This window comes from Halichoeres trimaculatus, unplaced genomic scaffold (genome assembly GCF_033239565.1).
Source record: "Halichoeres trimaculatus isolate MK-OKI-2021-1 unplaced genomic scaffold, fHalTri1.1 fHalTri1_scaffold_2, whole genome shotgun sequence".
Classification (NCBI taxonomy): Eukaryota; Metazoa; Chordata; class Actinopteri; order Labriformes; family Labridae; genus Halichoeres; species Halichoeres trimaculatus.
This window is the reverse complement of record NW_027437180.1, coordinates 22,375,607-22,395,643: the sequence shown is the minus strand read 5'-3', so window position 1 is coordinate 22,395,643 and position 20,037 is coordinate 22,375,607. Positions and strand designations below refer to the sequence as shown.

General features: G+C 38.8%; 3 protein-coding genes across 5 annotated transcripts; 2 read left to right on the top strand and 1 right to left on the bottom strand.

The window, feature by feature from the left end:
* Positions 1 to 61: 61 nt before the first annotated feature.
* Positions 62 to 3,930, top strand: LOC141802893 (uncharacterized). Of its 3 annotated transcripts, XM_074686706.1 has the most exons (4): positions 62 to 259; positions 341 to 469; positions 901 to 1,069; positions 2,364 to 2,421. In XM_074686706.1, exons 1-4 carry the CDS (start codon positions 199 to 201, stop codon positions 2,404 to 2,406), a joined length of 402 nt encoding a protein of 133 aa, XP_074542807.1. In that variant the 5' UTR covers positions 62 to 198; the 3' UTR covers positions 2,407 to 2,421. The 3 variants fall into 3 exon arrangements, with proteins under 3 accessions (XP_074542807.1, XP_074542797.1, XP_074542790.1); XM_074686696.1 differs by lacking the exons at positions 62 to 259; positions 341 to 469 and adding an exon at positions 2,595 to 3,930 and having other exon boundaries at positions 905 to 1,069; positions 2,364 to 2,450; XM_074686689.1 differs by lacking the exons at positions 62 to 259; positions 341 to 469 and having other exon boundaries at positions 905 to 1,069; positions 2,364 to 3,930.
* Positions 3,931 to 4,281: 351 nt separating this feature from the next.
* abcg2b (ATP-binding cassette, sub-family G (WHITE), member 2b) lies at positions 4,282 to 11,642 on the bottom strand. Its single transcript, XM_074686665.1, has 15 exons — positions 11,491 to 11,642; positions 10,849 to 10,908; positions 10,627 to 10,744; positions 10,394 to 10,549; positions 9,052 to 9,209; positions 8,603 to 8,754; positions 8,248 to 8,340; positions 7,632 to 7,783; positions 7,149 to 7,300; positions 6,592 to 6,681; positions 5,913 to 6,037; positions 5,344 to 5,498; positions 5,167 to 5,256; positions 5,007 to 5,059; positions 4,282 to 4,925 (listed from the first exon to the last, which is right to left on the bottom strand). Exons 1-15 carry the CDS (start codon positions 11,640 to 11,642, stop codon positions 4,778 to 4,780), a joined length of 1,854 nt encoding a protein of 617 aa, XP_074542766.1. The 3' UTR covers positions 4,282 to 4,777.
* A 2,167-nt stretch (positions 11,643 to 13,809) lies between these two features.
* hapstr1b (HUWE1 associated protein modifying stress responses b) lies at positions 13,810 to 18,271 on the top strand. Its single transcript, XM_074665259.1, has 4 exons — positions 13,810 to 14,243; positions 15,918 to 15,998; positions 16,147 to 16,422; positions 16,518 to 18,271. Exons 1-4 carry the CDS (start codon positions 14,048 to 14,050, stop codon positions 16,754 to 16,756), a joined length of 792 nt encoding a protein of 263 aa, XP_074521360.1. The 5' UTR covers positions 13,810 to 14,047; the 3' UTR covers positions 16,757 to 18,271.
* The last annotated feature ends 1,766 nt before the right edge of the window (positions 18,272 to 20,037 follow it).

Below are 20,037 nucleotides of genomic sequence, written 5' to 3'. Positions count from 1 at the left end.
ATCAGGGCTGCATTACTTCAAAGATCATCCAGCCATTGATTCATGGGTAATAGGTCCTTCAACCAATCATAGAAGCCAGCAATTACTGACTCTGCATCGCACCTGGTGGAACTACTAGCAAAGTGGTACTAGCTCCAAACATCGGAGCACTCTCTGATTTTTGCTCATTTTTCTCTCAATACAAAACCAAACTGTGGAATGGAGTCACTGTCAAAAGTGGATGAGCCATTTCCTACACCTCCTCCGTACTTCTTACCAGGTAAAATTCAGTTTCAAACTGTTTATTTTACACATCAGTTTTCCTTTTTACAAAGAAAGTTCTTGTATATTTCCCCTCAAGATGACAGCCAAGCCGGGCAAGATGTGAAAATATACCATATTCATTCACCTTTCGATCATCCACCTCCTCCTTCCTTCTCATTTTCTCCTGGAGCTGGCTGCTCCACACAAAACAACTTACCCGTGCAAGGTATGTGCTCACTTCTCATCTCCATTTTGAATGGGTGGGCCTGGATTTGTCACATTCTTAACTGAAATTCAAGTGTTACCTTTCTGTAAAAGCCATTTCACTGTCAGTTGCTGTGTTTCCTGACTAATACTAGTGTTATATTGTCCAAAACTATGATTTAGAAGGGATTATTCTCAACTGCATGCTGTCATTTAATTACTCTCGTAGTTTTTTCTGTCGACACTGAGCTGGTCCTTGTGAAAAATTAAGAATATTATATTCAGGATCATTTTAATAAATGTATTTTTGCTTACTTTTAAGTACAAATGGTACTCAAAGTGCTGACTGGATACTTTTAAGGACTTTAAAACTGAAAAGGTTCATGTATTTTGTGATACAGACATGTGTCCTGAAAACAAGTGTATTTTTTAATTCTTCTGTGTCTTCTTCAGTTCGTGCTCTGTCTACTCCCCGACCCAAGTTTGTGAGTTATGAGACTCAGCTGTATCGCTACCCAGCCCTGACAACCTGTCCATCTTGTCAGGTTCAGATCACCACACAGGTCACATACCAAGTCGGCACTCATGCTTGGCTCATGTGTCTGGTGTTTGTGCTATGCGGGTAAGAACAGACTCATTTGAACTGCTCTCAGAGTTAAATCTAATTAGCTAGCATCAACCACTCTACACGCACTCGGTAACCAATTCAAAAGGCAACAACTTAAGTTACTTCCACCTCACAGGTTGCTGTTTGGATGCTGTCTGATCCCATTTTTTGTGAACCATTTCAAGGATGCCTTTCACACGTGTCCTCGCTGTCGACGGGTCCTTCATGTACACAAGAAGACATGCTGTGAATGAATGCTTACAAGTGTTAACGCATAGGTCAATCTAATGCATCATTTTATTACAGCAAAAGTCTATTTTTTTATCTCTGTGCCATGCATACTGAGTTTACAAGTCAGTCAGGATGACTAAAATATATAGTCGATATGTTTAAATGTATAATATATGAAGAGAAATGTATTAGTCCCTTTCATATAAGTGTGATAGATTTTTTGAATCTCTTTTAATTACGTTTTGTAACAAAACCTTCCAAATAAATGTTTTTCTGAAGTAAATTCTTTTTATAATCTTTTTAAAGAGGGGCAAATAAAAGAAAAAATGTTAAGCTTGAACTTGTGCAAATCTGAGATATTGCTTCAAATTATTATGGAAGTGGATGCTTGTTAAAAAAAAAAAAACAGTGATGCCTGGTGTAAGGGTAATTATAGCCACTGTAAACCACAAAGGTATAACGTTTGAATCATAACTTATAACGCTTAACGTTTCTAATCATATGAAAAAAAATTCACAGTCCAATGCTGAAAAAATATTTTCTTAACACCTGAGCAATTGTTTTTTAAGCTGCTGCAGTTTTTTATTTGCATTAACTTCATTCTGCTGTGTTCACATATGAAGACATTTTCTATAATTTGAAATGATAGAGCACATACTGTTTTGTGCATGCTTATTAATTTATCTTTACACTTGAACGGTATTGAGTATCAATGTGCATTTGAGGGTCATTTAAAGATAGTGAGATAAATGCTGGTATGAAAACTTGAGAATTGATTATAGATTTATTTGTTGCTCTATCATACTTAAAATCAAGAATGATCCCTATGCTTACATAGAACTTGGTTTCCCTCAGTCTTCAGTGCAGACACTGATTCTCACCTGACTTTCTCTCTAGTCATGATTACACCCTGCGTAGATTAAGCCTGCATGTGCACTTGCACTATGCATCCAGAGGATTAGAAATGTCTGTTTATTTTAGGTCTTTGAGCCCTCAGATCTTGAGGTCGTGCACGCCTTTCACTGAGTGCCAGGCCCCGCCCTCCTGCCTCTCAGGTATAAGCTTTCTGCTACTCCAGGGTACATGAGCACCAGAGGATTCCGACACAGATACACAGCTGACCCCTGCATGGAGGAGGATGCACCAGAGGACTTCTCCTCCCTCAGTGAGTCAATTTCCTCCTTAGCGCCTTTTTCTTATTTTTTCTTTAAACATTTTGAGCGGAAAACAGAGCTTCTTTCCTATTTGATCTTGTGTGTGTCCAAAATGCCGTTCATCCCACCTGTGTCGATTGCCCGCTCTGTGTCAGGGCTGACCAACAGAGAGAAACATGTCAACAACTCTTTGTCAACAACTACTCTACCAAAAACAAAGATCCAAAGAGATGAAAAAGGCAGCTCTGTGAAGGAGAGACTGGCTTCAAACTTGAAGCAGCTGGGAAAGAAGAGTCAACCCAGGAGTAATCTCCAAATATCCAAAGGAGTGTCAGGAGCAGAGCTGCATACAAAGAGAAAAGACAGACTGTTTCCTTCATCACAAACAGACAGTGTCCCTGCCTCCAGCTCGGGGGAATCCCTCTCTAAGCCACAGCAGCATAGACACATGAGTCAGAGCTCTTTAAAGAGTGAACCAGAGGTGAAGACGAGGGTCAGACACCAAGAGGAGGCACGTTTCACACTGACCCTCACACCTGAAGCTGTCCTGCTCCTGCAGAGGAGGAACAGCGAGAGACGTCAACATTCATCTACAAGAAATGCTGGAAGTGTTTCTGGAAGTGGCTCGGAGACAAGACGCAGGAGGGAAAACGTCTCTAAAAGACATCAGCAGGCCACTCAGAGACACTCGACCCCAAACAACAGAGTGGAAGCTAAAAACAACAGTGAAGCTGAGCTGGCAGACATCAGCTCATTTGTGAAAATCTCACTGCTGAATGAAAAACACAAGTATGATGATGTGGAGTATGAGGAAGAGGAGAACTATGGTGTGGATGAGCGAGTAGTGCTGAAGTGTACAGAGTGGCTCCGGGGCCTGGAAAACTCACCAGTGACAATGGGAAACAGTCGGAGTAAGAGTGTAGGAGGGGTGAAAAGTTTTTGAGACTTTCTTGTTTATTTAAAAAAAAGTATTTCCCGAGTAAGATTGAAAGCCAGTGATTCTTTCTGTGTTTGCTAGGTGCTGGTACTAGGTATATATGCTTTTTAAGAATCACCATAATCAACATCTTTAAAAGCTTTTATAAAGCAAGACATTTGGCAGGTTTTTGCTCCATATTTACACTCATAAATGATACCTAATTATTTTGTAACACAAAACATGCTTTATCTATTTATTTATTTATTTATTTACTATGTCTTTTGAACATGGTTTAAGTATGAGCTTCACAACCTTTTGCAAATGTTTGAATCATTCATTTCAAGGTCAAAGTGTTGGAAAAATCACAGCCGGTTCAAAGAACCACAGCCACATATCCTGAGTGACTTTGTGAATTTTTTATTTTTTTTTAAAAGGTGTTTTCTCTGATCTCTGTCACAAAGGGATGAGAGAAGTTTCTGTTAAGCTGGCAAGTAAAATCTTGTGTTGATAAGATTTTGTACAATGTGTATAGGAATGACTCATTTTATGCTGATTACACAAAATGCTCCAGGATGAACAACTTGCTGATCGTGCTGCTGTGAGCTAAAATGTTTCACAGGGCAAATTGAATATGTTCAATATAACACTCACAAAGACATAGACATGATGACCATGATGATAAAAAAAGATCTTGGTACGAACATTTTACTCATTAGCAACACCACACAGAAAAATAACTTGCAGGTTCATTAGTACACGCAAAGTTAATACTATCATACTGGAGCAAGGTGTTTCTTCATGCCCTGCAGTTAAATTTAAAACCTGGTTTACAGCAGTAATTTATGTCATAAATATTTTTTCTTCTGTAAAACTGACTAAAATTTGTAAAAATAAATAAATAAATATGTGATTCTAACACCACAAAATTATTTCCCTCATTGTTTCTACAAAGTGTGAATAAAGAGGGTTACACTTCATGCATTGACTGTTACATTCCAGTTTTCTTTTTACTTAAATACCCCTGATAAAATGTGTATTGTGCCCATCTATTCTGCCCTCTAGCTCATGTTAACTCAGTGTAAAGAGCTTAGTGAGGACTTAGACATCGGCTTGGCGTTTGTTGCACATTCCCCTCGTGTGCACACCAGGTGTGCTTAGTGGCAGCTAATCCACCGGGGACTCAAATGTTACAACACGTGTGTTTGTTTATGTGTGAGACAGGCAGATAGAGGTAATTTGACTTTAAGATTAAATGTTCACATGAGAGAGCTTATTAATCCTGGTGCAGACATTTATAAAATCCAATACAAATCCTCTAGTTTTCTTTCTCTAAATAGTAGTATTTGTTACATTTGATGCTTGTTAAATAAATAAAGACGAACTGCTCTGTTTGTAGATATAAATACAGACAGATGTGCATCATTTCCAGCGGTTGATTCGGCGCAGCTGCACATAGGCCAGGAGCATGCAGCAAAGTACAATTCCCAGCAGAGCCACCTGGTTCTGCCAGAAGCCCCATGTGGAGTAGTCGATGCCCTGGGCTTTCAGGAATTCTTCCCCTGGGATCCTGCATGGCAGAAGAAAGAGTTTTTGTGTGTGTGTGCATTTTCAACTAAAAGAAGTAGCTGTGTCATAGCTCTGCACTCACATAATGGTGTCGCTGATGAACATCTGTCCTGTAAACTCGTTGATGAATGTAGCCTGAAGGCAAAAAAAGACTGAGGTCAATAACATCCTCACAATGAAAAAGGATGATTTCACCCACAACCACTACCTGCTACTTTTTCTTTCTGTTGTATATATCTTACATCTAGTCCATATTTGAAGATGCTTATCCATTTAAGCCACGAGAGCCAGCTTAGCATGACATTGAGATTGACAAGAAAACCACCAAAGACCTACATGAAGAGAAGCAGATTGGTTGAATAAAAGGGTCTGTATTGTTTTGTAATCATGTATATCTTGTATGTGTCCTGGAATCTCACCATCATAAAGACAAAGGGTAGAGCGATGAGGATATTAGCCATGGCAAATGATGACACACTTGCTGAGACAAGGAAGGCCAAACCGACCCCTGCCAGGCTGACCAGAGACATGGTGAGGGCGAAACACAGGAAGGCTGTAAAGGCAGGCTTCAGCCCTGAGAGATGACAATAGATAGATGACAACAGAAAGGCTCTTCAGAAAACATGATGTTGCCTTTAAAAGTTGCTTCAGGTGGGGTCTGGCATAGCAGAGAGGTCAAGTGAAAAACTGCTGACAAAAAGTGATCAACAGCAGGAGTAGAAATTTGTTAAGACATCAGAGCTGGATTCAAGCAGCTCACTGTCACCTAGACTTTATGACTCAAAACTGAAACCCCCCTGGGATGAAACCTCACCTCTTCAGAAAGGAGTGGAAACAATTTTGCTTTGTCAGCTTTCATACAATTGTGGAAAAAGACAAAAGAAGATCAGAGACAATACAGGCTGCCACTGAAGAGTCAGCTCCTTTGAATGATGCAGTGTGATGTGTGTTTGTGGTGGGTAAGTGCTCATGTCTCTGTGATAATTACCCATCATGTAGTAGGCAATGGCTGAAAACACAAAGATGGGGATGATGCGGTTTGGGATGAGGTCAGCAAAGATCTTTGACAGGAAGTAGACAGAGGTGCGGTAGTAACCACTGGAGTTCTCGTGGCTACAACAAACAAAGAAAGGACTTAAGAAACAAAACAATGACACATTTGAGAGCATGGGGTTTTGAGAGGTTTGTAGTACTTACTGTTATCAATAGAAATAATAATTATGTCACACTTGTGAGAACGGAATGGGGTTAGGGTCACTGAATTTTTTTTTAAGTAAATAAAAAACAATACTCTTCTCCATATTCAATTTTGCACTCAGTGACATTGTTAACATTGCCTCAATCCTTGTATATTTTATGCTATTTTAACCAACATTACAATATTACATTTGTGCAATATAGATTGCTATGTGAATCTGTGACCAAAAATACTATAGACAGAAACCACAAATTTGCTGAGCTCAGTTTTTTTAGCAGTGCTTAGTGCTTAGTTTTTAAGGAAATCTTGTATTCTTTGATTTAGTCAATCTGTTTTTCCTGGGTCTTTTCTGTTTGCTTCTTTTTGGGGGTAAAATGATGCTTCTGTAAACAACAAACACACATCAATATACATGTTATCTTTCAAAAAAAAAAAATTAAAAGCTAAAAAGCTGTTATCTTTCACTCACATGAAGATGGCTCTTTCATTGATAAAGAGTTCAACAGCAGAGAGATTTCCAAACACCATGTTGATGATAAGAAAGAAGAATGCTCCACTCCTGTAATCATGTTCGTGAGAGGGGGAGACGAAGAGAGATAATGATCAGTATATCAGTCGAGGATGCTCAACCGTTTTAAAATGTCAGCAAATGTGATCCTGACTTCAGCTTGTAAAATTACATCAGTTAACTTTTTCCTTTATCTTGACATCATGGTTCCTTATCTTAATTATTTAAAGGTTTGTTTACTGACTTTAGCAATCATACTTAACACTTCTTTTAAAAGGTGAATATTACATGGAAAGATTTAATTTTTGTATCCTTTGCAAAAGCAGATTTTTTTTTCTCATCATTTCTGCCTACCCCATGAAATCATGTGGCAAGCATTACTTTATAAACACTTAAAGAGAAACCCAAACCAGCCTTTGGATCAGCTAGGAAAAGGTGAACTAAGGTAGGAGAGAAGTACAGGGATGGAATTAAAGTAGCGTTAAAACAAAGTTGGCAGCATGGTTTGTGTGAAGTACCTGTTCTGTAAAGCCTCAGGCAGCTTTAATGGCATTTGGTAATAAATGAGTCCCACCAGAACTGCAAAGAAGATGTTAAGAGCCAACTGGGCATAAGAGGTCTGAGGGTTCCTTAAAGTGTTCATCACTGTCCTGCCACACACCACCCGCATCTAACACGCACAAAAACAGACACACGTGCACACAAAGACGTAACAGCATGCACACATAGACAAAGGGAAATTACTTTTCTTTTATGAGTGGGTTGATAGATATGCAGAGGGTTCATTCCGGAGGCAGCCAAGCAGGAGTCATAAAACTGGCTGGCACCATCATTAAACTCTGAGACATAACATCATAAAGTCATTTCAATTTCCAAAGAGCACAAAATCAGTATCAACTGAGACTTTGATTCCAATGGATAATTATCTAATGACTTTGTAATGCATGAACATGTTTTTTCTAGACTTTTTAGTGTATTTTTGATTCGCAGAGATGGCTGACCTGATAGCTGAAGGATGTGGCATAGTCAGCTGCCTTGTCCTGACCTTTGGGCCCAACTGCAATGCTCTGGTTTATATGAGCCAACTCCTCCAGTGTAGACTGACATAGTTTTGACCGGCGGTACATGTTTGCCAAGGGGTTTTTGCCTTCTTCTGTGGGAGCAGATGGGAGCAATTACGTTTGGCCTCAGAATAGCTAAGAAGACAATCAGACCATTTTTTTCTTTTCTCAATTACTGTGGGTTACATAACTGGAAAATAACAAAAATCAGTAGAACATCTGTGCATAAATTTGTCCTGATAATTTTTTTATCAAGCAGTGTAACAGCCTCCTAGAAAACAAATATTAATTTCCTGTTAGTATGGTTATAACCACACATCCTTTTTATGGCCATCCACCAAAATCTCACAAAATCCTGCAAGCAGTGGAGTTTTTCAAGGAAGATTTACATATATCATAATAAAGATGTTACCAAAGCAAAACTCAGATGCTAGTTCTTCTTCTTGATACCTTGATTTTCTCTCACCAACAAATCTCCAAAAAAAAAAAAAAAAAAAAAACAGGACAAAAAGTCTCTGTTGATGTTAAATACCAAGCTTGTGTGTTTCAGGTTTACCTTCAGGAAATGGCTCTAATGTTGATTTTGCTTCTCCATTTGAGATGTCCATAAAGAAATCAGCAGGATTGTTGAACGGCTCAATTTGGTAGCCTGTAAAAACAAACATACATGCATAATTTTAAAACGTACCATCTGTTAAGTTAAGTTAAGTTAAGTTAAGTTAGTTTGTTTACATCAGATTATCAAAACTAAATGACTTCCTGTAAAAATATCAGAACAGAATCTAAATAAAAGCATCAATAGCAAGCAAAAATAATATCTGTCCCCTCTCTTTGTTAGAATTCAACGTCTTCTATTGATTTCTATTGAAAACACTTCAAGGTTGCTGACATTTTATTCCAAACACACATACCATAGTCTGTGAAGTACTCAAGTGCCTTGCCTGCTGCCCCTGCATACAACACCTCTCCTTTGTGCATCAGAGTCAGGTGGTCAAAATGTCTGAAGATGGAGTAGCGTGGCTGGTGGATGGAGAAGATCACGGTCTTACCTCTTCTAGACAGCCTGAACACACACAACAACAACATCTTTTTTACATTCATGTCATTACAGTTAACCCAAATACTACAGTAGATGCAAAAGATGCTGCAGATTAACAAGGCATTTGTAACAGTGATGCTGCTTGGTGTGACTCTAAAATAGGAAGATGTTAATTAAAGCTGACAGTAAGCAGTGCGTTGTCCGCTGTTTTACCCCACTGTCTTCTGCAGCAGTGCATGCTTCAGTTGTTTCATTTGTGCCTCGTGTGAATATCTGTTGCCTAATCTGAGAATGGTAATGTAAATGGTAATACAGTTGTACTTGTGCAGCAGGCTAATGATGCAGTTTGCAGTGTTTGAATCCAGGCCAGTAGTTGGCTCGTCCAGAAACAGCAATGAAGGAGAGGTGATGAGCTCCATCCCGATGCTGCACCGCTTCCTCTCACCTCCAGATACCCCACGCAGAAACTCTGTTCCAATCTGTACACACACATTTTCAAACATTTAATCACAGACTGAAAATTAATGACTCTAAACTGAAGATGATGAGGATTGAAAATGAGGATGAAAGATGATGTTACACAAAGATCTTCTCTTCATGAATGTACTTCAAGGCCTATATTAATGTCTGTTCTATTCTGATGACTGACTATGGTACCAGTGATAGCTTTAATATAACTCCATTATACAATACTCTGTGATCTGTTAATCCTCCTTTAATATTATCTAACAGCCTTTGTTTATTTTAATCATTTATTACTTTGAGTTTGTATAACAATTTTAATGGGTTATTTTTTGTACTTGACTCTATGTACCTGAGTTTTCTCCGTGTTTTTAAGTGTTACCTGTCTGTTTACCACAATCCCTCTTTGAAATGATAAACTCAAAGATAAAGTCTTAAGTTAAGGCAGGATAATATTATCCTTTATTTGTCCCACACCAGGGAAATTTACATAATTACAGTGGCAAACAAGCAGTGTAAAGTGCAAACAAAATTGCACAAAGAATATATAAAAGCAGAACTTAACTTGCAAGGATAGATACAGAAATGTTCTATATAGTACAAAAAGTTGAAATGTCATGAAATTGATACAAATGTCTTTTCAAAGTTTTTAAGATACCCCTTTCTGAGGCTGAATAAAGCCCATCCATGTTATATCATAACTTTTACAGGTCTTGTTTAAACAATGAATGTTTGTATAAAGATGATTTACCTTAAGAATATGTTTGCTTTGTTTGCTTTTATATTCTACCAGGAACCAAAGAGGAAAATTTAATTTGTGCCAAATGGGACAGAATTTTTCTAACCATGTGTATCTTTGATAATTAAATTAAGAACATCAATAAATTTACACAATTTCTTATGATTTCTCTGATATGTCCCCCCAAATCTGGAGCAATCTGACTCATGGACACATGAATTATTGCCAAAAGTTGAAAGAAACAAGAATTTTAAAGAGTATGCAAAGACAATACTGCCACTGCTGAAATGAGAGAGAAGTGACTGATTCCACATCTATTTAACTCCATAAATATTGTGTCAAACAATGTCATGTATATTTTTGTATTAATTTAATGCAAGTTTTTCTGCTTATACCTGAGAGAGCTATAATGGTGTAACTATAAGTCTAACACTTCAGTTTGTGTATTCAACAGCAGTGTACCTTGGTGTTTGCACAGTCTGTGAGGCCCAGGTCCTGTATGATGGTATCCACCAGGCTGTTCTTATCAGAGGGGGTGTGGTGCTTTGGGTTGAGACGCAGATTGGCACTGAACAGCAGGTTTTCCCTCACACTAAGAGTTCCCATTAGGATATCATCCTGGAAGCACACGTGTGATAAAGACATGAGAAGTCCAAAGAACAATGTTGTCAAAAAATGTGTGTTTGTTTTTGTACCTGAACCACGTATGCAGAGCAGAGTCTGAGTTCAGACGTGACCATTTTCCCATCCACCAAGACTTTCCCATGCTTCAGCCCCGCAGGGTTCTTTCTGCCTGCGATCACATCGAGCAGTCTGACAGGATGAAAAGGAAGGGAAAAAACATTGTTTTTTTTTTGTTTGTTTGTTTGTGTTTGGGTTTGTGAGAATTCTTGTGTGTATAAATTTTTGTTTCTTACGATGTTTTCCCGCTGCCAGTGGCACCCATGATAGCATTCATTCCTGGTCTCATGATGCCACTGCAACAAGCAATCAGATAATTTTGTGGTTATCATGTATTTACAGAAAGCACTTTAATGTAATAAAACAACTTAGTTTCAAAACCTGGTCACTCATACACTGCACTTTTAAACATGAAAGAAAACAAGATTACATTCTTGTGTCAATACCTTAAAAACACCCAACCTCAAGTTTTGAATAAGAATAATAGTTTGCTCTATCCAACTACTGTTACTTCAAAAAGAACTTTTTCTCACCCTGCTCCTTAATTTTTCCCAACAAAGTGTTGTGGTTATATTGAAGTATTCCTTTACTATGCAGATTTCTAAATAAATAAATAATCTTTGTCACAGATATCTGGATTTCCAGTTTTTATTTCTTTTTTAAATCAAAGATTGTCCTAAAAACATTTTCTTCAACCATGTTTCTCTAAAATCTATAGAAAATACACAAGTTTAACAAAATGAAACACTAATTTAAACTTGCTTAGTTTTATGTTTCATTGTTAAATATAAAATCTAAACAAAGAGAAGTTGCAGAAAAAGTGTTAGCAAGCCAACTTGCAGATGAATTTTGACACACAAGAAAAATTTATATCCTACCTCACATCTTTCAGGATGGTTTTTGTGGAGCCTCCTTTACAAAATAATCTTGTATCTTGAATCATGTAGTGCAGGTTACTGAATGTGACAGTTGGCCCTCGTTCCTGGAAATATTCCTCGACATCTTCTATAACACTATCCTTTACAGACATACTCAAAAAAAAAAAAGTTACCAGAGAGAAAATCAGAAGTTACCAGAGAGAAAATCAGAAAGGAAGAATGGCATTCAACCACACATATACCTGGGCTGTCTAATGACAAGTGACAGGTGAGAATGAGTTTTTTTTTTTTTTTTTTCTAAATGACAGACTGATCTTTGGACCCTTAATCTGCAATCCACAGCCCTCTGGTGTTCTAAAGATAGAGTGACAATGAACTTTCAACCAAGAATCTCACTGCAACAGAAACCATAAACAAATGCATTACAGCTATGATGTAAGACATCATAACACACTGCAGTACTGTGAAGCACGGAAAATAGCACAAGTCACATCAGTCTTCAAACCTGGTTTTAAGATTGACTTGAGTAACTATTGGCCCATTTCCATTCCATCTACTCTCTCCAAGGTCTAAGAAAAATAGTGTATAATAGACTAACCAAGAATTTTGACAAACTAAACATCATAGTCCCATCCCAGAAAAAATAACAGAAAAAATAACATCACCTCAATGGCTTGACATAACTGAAAAAATCAATGATTCATTTGAGAAAGGTGACTATGGTATTGGCATCTTGCTTGACCTCACTTAAGCATTTTTACCATTATATATATATATATATATATATATATATATATATATATATATATATATATATATATATATATATATATATATATATATATATATATATATATATATATATATATATATATATATATATATATATGTGTGTGTGTGTGTGTGTGTGTGTGTGTGTGTGTGTGTGTGTGTGTGTGTGTGTGTACAGGTATATCTGTGACATACATACATTTGTGATAATGTGTGTGAATTAACTAAACTCAACTAAAACTTGATTGAGGCGATATTGCTAGTTACATTATTCATTTATGTGTCCATACATCATAATTATAATGTCACACTGTATTCAGAGATGAAAAGCAAGAAAAAATACCCTGTATAAATTTCACAGGGGATAATATGCTTGTTTAGTTCTTTGGCACTACACTGGAAAATCTACATGGGCCCAGTTTTGTCAACATGAGTGTTTTAAACATAGTGCATAATGTGCTTAGCTTCTCCTTGAACACAAGATGAGGTCAGATAAGATAAACATATACAATACAACATTTGAAGCCTATATCATCTCAAAATTAAAAATTCCAAATTAAAGTCCAAATTAAAGCTTTAAATGTAAACAAAAGCTAAAAATTATTGGGCCTTCATACGCTGAAAAAAATTGCTGCTAATAATAGTTAAATTCAACCTAATTTGAGCAATAGGAGGCACCATTACTTGGAGCGCTACAGCTTTACAGGTAATGGTAAAAAGGCTGACCAGCTTTTGTTCTGCTGCTGGTTTGGCAGCCTCAGTCTCAAAAAAAAGAAAAAAAAAGAAAAGACAAAGCTTGTTAGAATCACAAGGCAGTGCTGCAAGATCACTGGGGCCTCTCTTAATGACCTCCAGCACATTTATGAAGCGGGAGTTATCTCTAAAGCAAAGGTAATAATTATGGACCCTCAGCATCCTTTACATGAGGAGTTTCAGATGCTGTCATCATGGAGAAGGTTCCGTCTTCCCAGGAGCAGCACAAACACATATAGACCGTCTTTTATTCGTCCACTGTTGGCTTCTTGAACAATCTGTAACCTCTGGGATCTGTGGATGGACAGTGCATGGATTTTGTGCCGTGTTGTGTCTGATATGTTTGTGTCTGAGTATTGTTTTTTTTATTGTGCTGACTACTGGCTGCAACATGAATTGCGCCTCGGGGACATCAAAGTTCTACACTACTCTACTCTACTCTACTCTACTCTACTCTACTCTACTCTACTCTACTCTACTCTACTCTACTCTACTCTACTCTACTCTATGGGTAATAACCATAGACTGTGGAAATACCCTGACACTGTGCAGCACTATGAGCCACTGGCTCAAATCTCCGTGGTCAGAATGCCCCCTGCAGGGTGTAATGCTGAATTACTTACGGGAAGGAATTTCCTGGGTGGGATCAACGTTGTTTTTCTCTGACCTTTTCTCGGGTTTGCCGTTGTCCAATCAGGCCTCGTGGAACATGTCGAAAAACGCCCAAAGAACACGCTGTAGCCAATCGTTTTCGAGAAGAGCGAAAATGGGCGTGGCAAGCACGAGAAATTCTTCAGTGTTGTCATCGCGTTCTTTAATTTGGTGTGCTTTACACAGGGCGTGTAGGCGGAATTTAAAATCTTCACAATGCGTCTCTAACAGCAGTTGTTCTTTCTCGTCTGAACCGTGTTAGGGCTTTGATACGTATTTCTCTTGTGTTTAATAGAAGAAAGACAGGGAGATATCTTCGAGTATTAAACGACCCTACATTTGACACGAAGTCTAGCTCTCTGGCTAACGCCTTTCGTTAGCTATGGAGGAGAGGAAGGAGGAGGGAGAAGCGGAGATCCAGGAGCACGGCCCCGAACACTGGTTCTCCAAGTGGGAACGGCAGTGTTTAGCGGAGGCCGAACAGGGTGTTCAAAACGAAGAGGAGACTGAACAAAGCCAGCAAAAACTGTGGCACCTCTTTCAAAACTCAGCCACCGCAGTAGCACAGCTCTACAAAGGTCTGTACAAAATACACAAGTTCCGGACAGCGAACTGTCTGTGCTAATGCTAATGCATGCTAATCCTCCGACTGACGTGAGAGCTTGGCTAAGAGAGAGACACAAAGGGCACCCGCTAGGCTAACAGTAGTAACTATTCTCGGCCTACCCCTCAAAATGTTAACCAGTGGTGCTTTTCACGTCTTTTGGTGACAAAAGTGTGTATTTTTGAAATAGTTTTTGTATGCGACATTTTAATTCCATTCTCGAGTTTGTGACCCTGATTCTTAGCAAGCTGATAGATGCTAATACGAAGTGGATGCTAACATTAGCAGCCACAGACAACCGGTACTTCGGTCTTGTAGTATCCCTGTTAACCGGTGACTTTCAGCTGAACCAGCTTGTGGTTGTTTAAGTCTCAGCAGTTCTTGAAGCATCGAACTAGTCCTCGTGTAAGCATCTCGTTTTTCAAAACAATGTCAAAATATACTCGTCTGATGTGTTACCAGTGAGTCAAAGAAACAAAGGGGCGCCTGCGACGGGGACATTTTTAAAAATAAGTTGTAAGAATTGAAATCACTGACACATTAGGCTGAAAGCCGCTAGTCAACAGGGTCACTCTTCAAACCCAAACACCGGCCACAGTATCAGAATGTGGGGCAGGAGGCTGAATGTGGCTCACAGTGGCCTGAGCCGTGAGAGGTCCTTCAGGGCTAAACGGATTGATAAACAGCTGAGCTGACGGGCTTCCAACCCCTTGGCGGGGTGTCCTTTGATTCTTTCAGTTTATTAATCCTCTTTCGAGTGACAGAGCGTTGTTTAAAGTTAAATGTTGTGGCCCACCGGTGCAGTTACCTTGCCGTCAAAATGGCGATACTTGGGGAGGAGGTTGTCGATTGAAAACAACCCGTTTGTTGACGGCCAAATGCGTCTGTCGCAGTTGAGCGGTGGATATGTGACTAAATGCAAAATGTATCATAGCAGGTCATGATTAGCCAGGGTGATTATGATGACTGTACTGTAGTTAATGTTACGAACAGAATTGTGAAAACAACGATTTCAAAACTGTCTTCAGCGCTGCTCTGGCCTGCTGTTTGAACTTGAGGCTATAATTATACTGCTTGTAAATAACCAGGATTCCTGTCAGCTTATTCTATTAGCGCATACAGTGCATGAAAAATTAAATTGACTGTTATATCAGTTTCAATGGGGGTGACACTATTCATGAGAAAGTAATTGTTTCATGTTGCAAGTACAATTTTAGAGTTGTCTTGTATTGCGTAGTATTTTTCCACTTTTTGTCACATGAAGTCACTTTTTATCACAGATTTCCCTGCTTGGTAAGGTGTTAAACGCCATTATCTCTTCATGTTCTGTCAGTAACAAAGTTGTCTCTTTCTTGATATTGTATGAGTGAGTCATTCAAAGGATTACTGGTAAACACAACTCCTACAGCCAAGATGAAAAGATATGGTGACAAAAAGAACAACTAGGGTTAGAAAACTGCAAAAACTTTGATCATTTGTTGTAGTTGTTGAGTGCTAAAACTGACACAAGCCAATACTTTAAAGCTTTTTGTCTCAGCATTTTAACTGTGCATCAATGGTGGTCTCAGAGGCCATGGGGATTTTGTTTTCTCTGTTTAAGTATATTTAAAACAATTTATCTGACTGACCCTTCTAAAATAATTTTCAGACCGGGTATGTCAGCAGCAAGGTCTCTCTCTCTGGGTGCCCTTCCAGAATGCAGCAACAGCAGTCACTAACCTGTATAAAGGTAAGTTATGTTATTCTCACTACTACACATTCAAAAGTCATTTGAACTTGTTTGTATGTCCCATTGTATTCTGTACTTAATATGATTGATGCATTTGAATACCAATGGTAATGTTTGATTTACAAAAAATGTCCTTGTGTGTCATCAGAGAGTGTAGAGGCCCGCCAACGAAGCTACGACTTAGGTATCCACTTGGGCTACCAGCGCAGGAATAAGGATGTGATTGCATGGGTTAAGAAACGCAGAAGAACTATCAGGCGTGAGGATCTCATCAGCTTCCTGTGTGGCAAAGTTCCACCTCCACGGACAACTCGTGCTCAACCAAGGGTTGCCATGGTGTCTGCTAGCCGCCCTGCACAGCCAGAGACGGGCAGCTCTGTGGAGACTGACCTGCAGCCTTTCAGAGAGGCCATAGCGCTGCATGGTAGGTCAAATTAAGAAAAGCATTTGGATTACAAAAAAGGACACTAGAATTTATCAGATTGTGGTGGCTTCATATGCATACTTTTTTTCTCTCAGGTCTTAGTGGGGCCATGGCAAGCATCTCTGTGCGTTCTGGTCCTCCTGGTTCCCCTACCCATCCTGCCCAGCCTCTCAGTCGACGTAGAAATGGTCTCCATGACGTGGACCTCAACACCTTCATTGCTGAAGAGATGGCACTCCATTTGGATTCCACAGCCAACCGCAAACGAGGCCCTGCCCCCTGTAGTGATGTCATCACAGACTCACCTACGCATAAACGTAACAGGATGCTCTGAACTTTTTCAGACACAGCTCATCTCTTCTCTGTCCTTTCCCTGGTGGTCGACTGGACAGCTGATGAGGACTGATGCCTTGGCCGACCATTAAAATCTTCCTCCTCTTCATCTTAGTTGCAATGCTACTAATAAAGGAACTCTTCAAATACAAATCCACATACTTCTCCCTTTCTTCATTTTCTCTTTTTTTCTCTCTCTGCTCCTTCAGTCGCTCCAGAGTAGTATCCTTCTTCTTTGAAGAGAGCCCTTTTCTTTAATTGTGTGTGGTTGTCCTCAGTAGATCTGACAGCAAAGTAGGCACACGTCACATTTAAAATCCTTAAACTGTAGAATATTGCCCTTAGACATTGTTTATTTTGCTAGGATCCTTTAGTGCTTCACAGCCAATAATCAAATGAACTGGGCTGTTGCTTACTGTTTGCAGTTCTCATCCCTCAAGCGTACTTCCTCTCCTCCTCTTCCTCCTTTGTGGAGTGCTGGCCAAACCAGACTGGACTAAAATGTGGACTTCTTGGGAGGCTGAACCACCTCCCTGCTGTGTGGCTCGACTTAAAATGCTTGTCAGCGTGTGTATCTCATTCTGCTGCTGCTCTTTGTGTTTTGTTTGCATATCTGACGGCAGAACTGCCACTTACTGTGTTGTTCTTGTCTTTGCCTTTTAGAAAGCTGCTACAGTGTCTCTGGTTGTTGTGCAACAGTATGTATGTGTGTGAGAGAAAGAAAAAGTGTGTGTGTGTGTGAGTGTGCGTGTGCACTTGTGGATGCAGGGTTCAGGCAAATTCAGAACCCACTTGACCGAATAACTTCCTGTTTTACTTTAATTCATCCTATTTTTAGGTTCTTTAGTTGCTCTTTGCAGCCCACATCAGGGTTTTATCACAAAGCAGGTCAGTCTAATTTACACACATAATGGATATATATTTGTTCGCATTAGCTCGCACTGAGCCTGTTAATGGATGGAAAATCAAAATGTATTTTCAGTGCAGATTAGTACCTTGTGCTTACTCTGCAGTTTTCTAATCACATTGTTACTCATAGTTATGGTCATGTTTACAATAACTCAAATATTCACTGTGTTCCTTTGAGCAACACATGTCACAGATGTCAAAATACATCTGACTTCTTACAATTTTTTCATTAGGAGCAACAATAGTGTTTGAAGCTTGCATGTAACCTATTCTTTTTATGTTTGGCCCGCTTCTTTCTTATCCTTAGAAAAAGAGTCGAACACATAACACTTCATTTCAACTTTAAACCTACTAGAAAAGAGAGGGTAGCTGCCTTGAAACAGCAGTGACGATTTTCTTTTGTCAAGTTAACTCATGGGTAGCAAGGCAACACAGTTTAGCAAAGCTTTGGGGCAAGTGTTTTGCAAATTTCACACTGCTTTGTGATACAATCTTGTGTAATGTGTGTAAATAACATGTAGGTGCTGTTAAATGTGGTACATATTGTAAAAAGAAGTGCAAATCCATGGGATGTCCATGTACAATTCTGACATTAAAGAAAAATACAAACATTTACCTAAATTGTGTGTGAGTTTTATACTGCTGGATTTGGATTTTTTGCCACTGTCTGTGACATGAGTTGAAATTAGGATTACATCTTGTCTAAAAAGAGATTCTCAATGAATTACCTCAGGCCTGTGTTAGAAAAAGGACAGAGACTGAGTGCAGTGAGGTGGAAAAACCCTGAGTCATTTAGCTTTTATCTTTTCATCCTTTGACAGTCTCTGACTCAGTTACATCTGCCTTTTCATATAAGATGTTTGATATTCAGTCATTCATTTGTTTGTATCAGGACCTAAGGAAGAAAAAACCCACTGAAAGACAATTTCTCACATGTCAAGGTTTCCCTGGTGAAACCCATCTGATCAGTTTTGAGTGAATCCTGCAATTTGCTTTCACCAACACAGGGGGGCAGTGTTGGTTACTTAGTTAGGTTTTTATTTTTCCAAAAACCTCGTGCTGTGACGTCTTTACAGAGAGACCTTAAATGCTACAGCTGCACAAAAACAAGACAGGGGCAGATTACAAGTTGATTAAACTTACTGCAACATCAAGAAAGAAAAGTCTGGACTTTTTAACAGCACACAGAATAACCCTGTGGATGTCTTCCCCAGGTTAATAATATTTTTGTCTATTTCTGTTTCCACAGATTTAAATTTAACGCATTATTGACCTTACGTGAGAGAAAATTTAAATCAGTTAAATTAAAAGTTTATTAGCCAGAATTATACATGCTCAAGCATTTCAGAGGACACCATGACAGGAAGATTCAAACAGTTGCATTTCAGGTGTCACATGAGGTCACTCAGGTGTTCAGTTAGAGAGGTTACGTTGTCAGTAAGTCACAGGAAAATGTACAAAGAATTTCAGGAGTGTTGATTAAATCAGTTGGAAATTTGATTGTGGGCAAACAAGAGGCTTTTTTTTTGTCCATTTTTTATTTTTCCTTTTTTGCACAAGGTTAGCACAAACATCACAATTAGTTTCTTTTTCAACACCTCTCTGTCCAAATAGGCCACAGCCATTTCCACCTATACAGAAATTCTCAGTTTTTTTTCCACTCCTACAAATTACATCCAATCTTTTACCACTTTATGCAAAATGTAACTCACTGCATTCCTGCAAAATGTGAGAGCTTTTCTCTGGACATATCATCATTTTAATCAGCCAGTCAAGAGTCGGCCTCAGAGTTTTGCATATTTTTCCTGATTGTTTGATAGAGGACAAGTTTCTTATTAAAAAGACAATACGTATGCATTATGAAGCAATGAGGTTATTAACCATAGTTTTATAAACAATATTTTATCCTTGGAAACAAATTCTGTAAATTTTTAACTATAGAGAATATCCATATTCCAATCAGTACCACCCCTATTTATCAGTTCCTGCAGGACTCTTATATTTACAGAAGTATTTGATCCCTGGGTCGTCAGCTGGCCTGGTGGACTAAACATGCATCCAATGTAAAGAGGCCCTTGTTGCTGTTTCTGGTTTGATTCCTCTACACAACCCTTCATGCATGTCTTACCCCCACTCCCTGCTACTTCTTCACTCCATATTCTGCCACTCTTCAGCTGCTCTATGAATAAAGACAAAAAAAAAAAGCCCAGAACAAAAAAAAAAGTGTTTCTTGGAAAATTCTTGGTGTGAGTAAAAAAATCATAGTAATCGGGCATAAACTTTAGTTGCTGACTTTTTTTTGGTCAACAGGTTAGTGATGTGGTACTGGTGGAGACTGACACACTGATGCTAGATGCTGGGTTAGATGGTGTT

Coding starts and splice junctions, on each gene's coding strand:
- LOC141802893 (XM_074686689.1), top strand. CDS start 1,033: ATGCTTGGCTCATGTGTCTGGTGTTTGTGCTATGCGG. Junction 1,070..2,363: donor CTGGTGTTTGTGCTATGCGG/GTAAGAACAGAC, acceptor CTGCTACTCCAG/GGTACATGAGCACCAGAGGA.
- abcg2b (XM_074686665.1), bottom strand. CDS start 11,642: ATGTCTGTAAAGGATAGTGTTATAGAAGATGTCGAGGAATATTTCCAG. Junction 8,755..9,051: donor ATCATTAGCCTGCTGCACAA/GTACAACTGTAT, acceptor GTGTGTGTTCAG/GCTGTCTAGAAGAGGTAAGA. Junction 5,257..5,343: donor TACCCTTTGTCTTTATGATG/GTGAGATTCCAG, acceptor CTCTTCATGTAG/GTCTTTGGTGGTTTTCTTGT.
- hapstr1b (XM_074665259.1), top strand. CDS start 14,048: ATGGAGGAGAGGAAGGAGGAGGGAGAAGCGGAGATCCAGGAGCACGGC. Junction 14,244..15,917: donor AGTAGCACAGCTCTACAAAG/GTCTGTACAAAA, acceptor AATAATTTTCAG/ACCGGGTATGTCAGCAGCAA. Junction 15,999..16,146: donor AGTCACTAACCTGTATAAAG/GTAAGTTATGTT, acceptor GTGTGTCATCAG/AGAGTGTAGAGGCCCGCCAA.